We start from the raw sequence: 7,001 nt of genomic DNA, 5'->3' as shown, positions 1-7,001 counted from the left end.
AGCGCCGCCGCGCTTCCCAAGCGGCGCACTATCCAGTGCGCCACCGGGCCGGCCCAGGAAACACAATTCTGATATCCAAAGGTCAAAGATATGTAGCGCTCATCAAACTGGTGGGTTGTGCAGGCCTGCAGGTGGTGGAAGTAGGATAGAGCAAGATGACACAGAATGGGAAAGCAGTGAAAGATTCATTTGGGAGGCAGGGGGATGGTGAAATTATATCTGTAGCACAAAGTCTGTGTCCACCACCTTTTCAACCACACTTCTGTTTCTGTAAAAGAGTACGTAAGGGTTTGGCTTGACTCCTGAACCTGACCTGAAGACCCCAACCTCTGTCTTATGTCATGCGTGAGAAAGCTCAGGGACCTGATGAGCACTGGGAGAGCCTGGCATATCTGCCATCCTACCCTGCCTGCTGCCCCCTCCCACTTGCAAAGACCCTACCAGCCCACAAATTAGCAGAGCCTGGCAGTGAGGGGCTGACTGAAGAGCAGTGAGTTGAGTGGGGTCTTCAGGGAATGGGTGGTCTCAAAGGAATCCCAGCATGCAGACAAGAGTCAGTGCTGCCACCACCCATGCAGCCTGCCTGGCCTGTGCCAGGTGGTTTGGCACCAAAATCCTGCAGGATTGGACAAGGGGCTGGGAAAGAAGGGTTTGCATTAGTGAGTTGGGACAGGAGGAGAGGGAGAGGACATGGAGGAGGAAAGAAATAAAGGAAGACTGGGCCCCTGGATTAAGCCTGGCAAATTTTACCCTCTTAAAGAGATGCTCATGGCCAGCAGTGGAACTTGTGCGAAGCAATGTTTTATGTGGTTCACAACTGTCTCTAGGTCTTCAGTATATTGCTGGCACAAAAAACCCTGTGGGTTTGAGGTCAAGCCCTGTCACTGGGTAGGGAAGGGGAGGCCTTGGCCAGAAGGTAGGAAAATGCAAGGGCTCGGAGGCGGAAGGGAAATGGGAGGATAGGTAGGTAGGTAGAGGCCCACGGCCAAGGGTCACTAAAGGAAGTGGGTGAAGGGCTGCTATGAGAAAGGAGGGTGCTCACCAGCAGTTCTTCCCTACGGTAGCCCCAGTTATTAAATACAACAGCCCTGTGGCACACGCAAGTCCATCTTAGCCAGACTCTCCCTAGAAGCCCCTCTCCCCTTTTGGTAGTCTTCAGGAAGACCCCTGTCAAAAGACTCAGCACTCTCCATATCTATCAGGGTGTGAATTGACTTCTCCCTATTACAAGTTCTCAGACCACCCACCTCCTCCTGGGCTGTGCCCATACTCCACCTGTTGCCGTTCCTCAAAGCTTGGTTAACTAGGTGCAGGATGTGTGCTTCCTGGCTGCTGCCTGTGATGCCGGGAAGCAGCAACACAGGGGCTGGGTGGCAGGGTCAGGGTGTTGGCTGTTGTCACTGAGCTCAGCCCCGTCTAGCAGGAGCTGCCTCCATCTGGAGTTTGGAGGACTTCACTGTGATTTTGGAGAAAGGGTCCCGTGAAGATACTATTAGGAATTTGATGTACTTCAAAAGGTTTACCCCCCTGCCCCACCCACAAACAAGGCCCATAACTTCCCATAAGCATCATTTGAGAGCATGCTTCATGTAAAACAGGCTTGCCCAAGGTGGAATGGAGACAAAGATCAAATATTACCTCATGGGTGTCCAATTATATAGCTCTTCCATATATCCATTCATTGTACCTTCATTGTACCCTCCACACACTGAGGTAGATAGGGCAAAGATTACCCTCAGTTTAAAAGAGGTAGGTAGGTTTCCCCTAGATAACGTGCAGCTTCGTGTTCACTCCATTTTGTCCCTTCTTATTTCTGGTAAGGGAGTAGGGGCTGTAACTGCAGGAAGACCTGGAAGATGCTTTATAGTGAGCCCTCAAAACACGGCAGTGTGGGATAGAAAGTCTCCACAGTGACTGGATAGTGTTGCTCCAGGAAGGCCAGAAACAGGCCCAGCCACAAGTAAACGCATCTGTAATCACACAACACAAAATGCCTCACTCCTCTGATTTCTTGCACCAAACTATTGAGGCACTGAACACCAGAGGGTGAATGACCCCCTCTCTGGAGGCCAGTCTGGAAGACACGCTGCTTTGTCGGGGATGAAGTAGCCAGCACAAGTTTGGAATGGCCAAATCACCTCTGATAATAAAGCCCAGCTAGAGCTCCCAAGAACCCCAGTCCTGAAGTGTCATCTCTCCTGAATTGACACTGAACTGGGAGCTGCTGCAGCTGACTGGGTGCCGACTCCCCTGCTCAGCCTATCCATGGCCCAAGCCCATTTGAGAGAAATTAATATAAAATAAACAGGCTCAGCTGATCCCCAGCAGGAAGGGTTGGATTCTGAGCAGGTGCTGAAGAAACAGCGCCATTCAATCTGCAGCTTTGCCTTGCAGTTCAGTTATCCACCCTGTCATTTTTCTGAGACTGATGCTGGCCATTCTAGCTCCTGATTTTAGCACCCCATTGTCTGCATATTCCTATTGTTCCCTAGTGTGTGTGCTCACTGCCGAAGGGCTTCTTTCTAACGTGGCACCTCATTTTCCCTTACTTGCGGGGTCCTTGCTGTTAGATCACGCTCTAAAGGAGGATAGTCCTAATATGAACAGATTTTTTCTTCATGCCAGCCAGGGAGAGTGTAACAGGGATGGGATAACAGGATCAGATGAGGTCAGTGGGCACTGAGCCCTGACTTTCCACTTCTCTGCATGGTTCTTCTGGATAGACATCAAGCGAATGAGACAGCTTAGCCATATAGAAGGCTTATAGAAGAGTAAGCCATACGAAGCCAAAAGACCTCAGGCTCAAGAATAGAAATTGCATTTCTGTAGCAGGCCCTAAGGAACTTGAAGCCCAGATTCCTCTCTCTTCTACAGTCCAGATATTCAAAAGGGGCTAGTTAAATGGTAAACTAGAGAGGGCAAGTTGATAGTGTGACTGTTGGGAGATATGTCTTGGACTCTGGTCCTTCAGCCCTGGAATAATAACAGCTGTGAGTCATTGTGTGCTATGTGCAGGCACTGGCCTAAGCCTGACCTTACAAGAGATTTTTTAATGAAGAAATTATGACATAGAGGTTAAGTGGTTTGCTCAAAGTCACACAGCAAGCAAGAGGCAAAGCAGAAATAATAATTATAATATCGGCACTAAAACTTGTACGTAAAGTCTGCTGAGCACTCATCATGTTCCAGGCATGGTGCCGAGCACATTACGTGATTTTATCTTGTGATTTTCACAACAGCTCTATGAGATAGGTACTGTGATCCCCCTATGTGAATACGTTTGAATGTTGAATAACTCTGTCAAAGGTCACCTTGCCAAAGCTAGTTAATGGAAGAGCTGGAGATTCAAACACAGGTCTATCTGACTGTAGAGCTTGTGTTGTTTAGTCACTGCACTATATTTCCTCCTAATTGCCAAGATTTTGAGTTGCTATCAATGTATGAAATCCTTGGTCAAACAGCTAGGTAGTGTAGAACAAGACTATTCAATTAATTCACAGGTTGATTTATGTGGATTAGTTCCATTTTAACTCTCGCAAAGTGTCTCTTGACTTACTCCTGAGAATTAATTAGTAATATGCCTTCAGTTGCTGTGGATAAATAAGTATCAATCCATTACCATGAAGAACAGTCCAAATTCCGTGTCCTCAGGGCCTCCAGAATGGCACTTTTCCTGCACTTTAAGCAGTATTTGGAAGTCAAGAAAGGGGTTGGAGTATAAAGTGGCAGATGCCCTGACTTCTGTATGGCTGGTTGCAAGCAAAGGAAAATTAGTTCAGGACAGTTCTGACCTGAAATGACTTCCACTATCTGGTGAGGCTTTCACAGTATTATGAGGTTTGTATTTTTTAATTGTTTTATTAAGAAAGACTTATTTTATAAACAATACATGCTAATGTAGAAGGCTCTGAAAATATAGAAAAGTCTAGGTAACACTAAAATCTCCTACAGATCTCTTTAAAGTATTTGAATCAATAGGTTTCTTAGTTGGTTCATTTACCTAGAACAGAGTTCAATGAAGATTCAAAGATTTAGCTTTTCCTGGATATGTAAATTACATATTTTATCTAAATTTCAGTGAGAAAATCTCCAAGTTCATAAAAATCATCCTCTTCAGACTTCCTTACCATACTATACATGGAGAGCTTAGATCTTATAACAGGGCTGGATGAGCAAGGACAGTTAGGGTTATCCATCAGTCCTGAGCTAGGCAGGGGACCTCAGCCAGTTATTAAGGAAAGCGAAGCCCTACTAAGCCAGTGGAGGTGGTGGTGGGAATTAGCCACACCCCCTGGCCTCCGGTTCCTTTATTCAGTGCAGCGAATGAGAAACTCAGCTGGACCACCTAAAAAGAAAAGGAAAGATAGTGTACACATCTCTGACACCTCAGGATGACTTCCACACTGCCTTTCCCCAAATGTCTGTCCACATAATAAAGAGCAGCACCCCTCTGGAGCCTGAATGGCCCAGCTAGCATGGGGAACATGTGGGGTGCAGAGGATATAGGAAGGCAAAGAGCCAACTCTATTAGGTGACAATAGCACATTTCACTTGGGGTGGGAGACCCAACCATCCCAGCTCCCGCAAAGGGCTAGAAGCTCCCCCTGCACCTGAGTGTCCCAAGCCCGCCGGCCAGAGGGCCGGACCCACACCCACGTGGGGCACACATGCCCAGTAGTAGCCCAAGTAGTAGAGGGCAACACCAAGAGCAGAAAGACCTCTGCCCAGGTGCCATTCTGGGGCTCAGGGAGAAGCTCAGCATCTTGTGCTGGAGGAGTTCTGACTCCCAGGCTCCTGACTGGCTCCAGCTCCTCTACTTTGGCTAGTTGGCCTGTGGGTATGTGCCAGCCCGGCTCGTTAGTGCCATGAGCAGCCTCATCAGTCCCCCTGCCACTCACAGTCGCACAAGGACACAGCCACTCCTATGGCGATCTGCTGTGTCACACGGTACAGCCATTCAGTGACCCTCACACAACTGCTGTCCAAATAGGATACCCCACACTGTCACACGGGTTTCAGCAGCTCAGTGGCAGCATTCCACACACACAGGTTGAAGTCACTCTTGCAGCATCACTCTATGCTGTCTCATACAACCCCTGCCACAGTCACTGTACAGCAGATAATTTACTCACCACCACCTGTGTACCAAGCACTTGACATAGATACCTCAGGATACTGTTCCTGTCTTCACTGGGATATAGGCATAAAGTTGTCTATTAGAGCAGAGGCTTTTGACCTTGACTGTAGATTAGAATCATGTGGGAGTTTTAAAAACTACCAGTGCTGAGGCCCCACCCCTGATAGAGTTGGTCTCGAGAGGAACCTGTGTATCAATATGATATAAAGCTCCCCAGGAGATTCAAATGTGTCATCAGGGTGGAACCCCTGCAATAGACTGAAGTGCTGGACAAGGGAAAGTACTAGCTGCCATGAGAGCACTGCCAGAGTGTCCAAACTTCATGGTGGGGAGGTGACCAAAAATGAGTAGGAGTTTCCCAAGGAAGTGTTAGGTGGGGAGTGGGAGTACTGTTTGAGGAGAGGGAACAGCGTAAGCAAAAATCTGGAGATGAGTCTCCTTAAAGGAGCCCAAAGAAATTTGCTGTGGCTGGAGCATCTTGTGGTCAAGGACCAGGTTGTGAGCAGCTACATAAAAGATGTTAGAGTGTATCCTAAGGGCAGAGGAAAGCCATCAAAGAGTTTTAAGAAGGAATGGGTGACCTGATCAGTTGGGGTTTAGAAGAATCTTTCAGGCTACTTGGAGAATGGATTGGAGGAGGATAAAAACAGGAGACAGGCTGATAGGGAGGCTGTTAACAGAACTCCAGGCACGGGAGATAGCTGCCTGCACTGGGGACAGCCCGGAAGAGGAATGAAGCTTTAAGAGAGAAGGCAGAATTGACAGGACTTGGTAGTAGGTTGGGGGGGGGGTGCAGAAAGCGGGTATGTGGATGACCCCCAGGTTTCTGACTGCACAGATTCGGGGCTGTCCATCCCTGGTATAAGGAAACCAGGGTAGGGGATGGTTTGAGGAAGAGGATGATGCATTCAGACTCAGACCTGTAGGGGTGGTTGGGGAGTTGGTAGGTGTTTCAACTGTGTTTTCTTAGATTCTGTAGTTGTCTACTTGGCATCCATTAATCACAAGGCCGAACTAATGGCCAGAGTTGTTTACATCTCCCCTGCAATCCAGAGCCCATACGCTGAACTACCCACTTTATCTAACTCTCACACACCAAGCCAGTATTTCCACTGCCCTAAATTAACCTAGGGCCAGGTACCAGGCAACTAGGAACAGCCCCTATACTCCAGAGCCCGCTGGAATTATTCAAATTAGCCAATCCCAAATTGTTTACTCTGCCCTGCCTTGCTTTTCCCATGGAAACCCCAATAAAGGCTGTGGCCTATGTCTTCCCTGTGCTACTTCCTGCCTCCTGAGTGACACTGGCATCCATCTCCCCATGGCCATGCAAGGCTTGCTGTGCCTCTTGTTTCTAGAGGAACTATGAATAACATTAAACTTTTCTTTCAATGGCATTGACCTCTCCATGTTGTCACTCAGTCACCTTTATAAATTAAGACCCAGGCATAAATCAGTAGGATGTTCAATTCCTGAAGTGGTCTGGGGCTTCAAGATTACAGTTAGAGACTTGGTACTCATCAGCATTTAAATGGTGTATTAGTTTGCAGGGCTGCCGTAACAAAGTACCACAAACTGGGTGTCTTAAACAACAGACATTTATTGTCTCATACTTCTGGAGGCTAGCAGTCAAGATCAAGGTGTCAGCAGGGTCCTTCTGAGAGTTGTGAGGGAGAATCTGTTTTAAGCCTCTCTCCTAGCTTCTGGTGGTTTGCTGGCAATCTTTGGCAGGCTTGGCGTTCCTTGGCATGTAGAAGCATCACCTTACTACTGCCTTCGTCTTCATATGGTGTTTGTCTTAGTCTGTATGTGCTGCTATAACAAAATACCACTGGGTAATTTATAAATGCCCTGGATTGAAGTG

At 47.7% G+C, this 7,001-nt stretch overlaps 1 protein-coding gene across 1 annotated transcript in view; it reads right to left on the bottom strand.

Annotated features, from left to right (window-relative positions):
• The window catches only part of ABHD1 (abhydrolase domain containing 1), a 14,832-nt gene that overhangs the window by 809 nt on the left and 7,022 nt on the right, over window positions 1-7,001 (bottom strand). The window contains 14 exon segments of the mRNA XM_008584006.1: window positions 63-132; window positions 227-268; window positions 442-551; window positions 553-616; window positions 751-836; window positions 839-866; window positions 1,044-1,088; window positions 1,276-1,363; window positions 1,366-1,428; window positions 1,431-1,458; window positions 1,814-1,946; window positions 1,948-1,970; window positions 4,657-4,718; window positions 4,721-4,887. Of these exon segments, the coding sequence (XP_008582228.1) occupies window positions 63-132; window positions 227-268; window positions 442-551; window positions 553-616; window positions 751-836; window positions 839-866; window positions 1,044-1,088; window positions 1,276-1,363; window positions 1,366-1,428; window positions 1,431-1,458; window positions 1,814-1,946; window positions 1,948-1,970; window positions 4,657-4,718; window positions 4,721-4,887 (1,009 nt within the window).

The sequence above is a fragment of the Galeopterus variegatus genome, unplaced genomic scaffold, assembly GCF_000696425.1.
Source record: "Galeopterus variegatus unplaced genomic scaffold, G_variegatus-3.0.2 Scaffold3124, whole genome shotgun sequence".
NCBI lineage: Eukaryota > Metazoa > Chordata > Mammalia > Dermoptera > Cynocephalidae > Galeopterus > Galeopterus variegatus.
The sequence above is the reverse complement of the archived record's forward strand: the minus strand, read 5'-3'. Positions and strand labels throughout refer to the sequence as shown.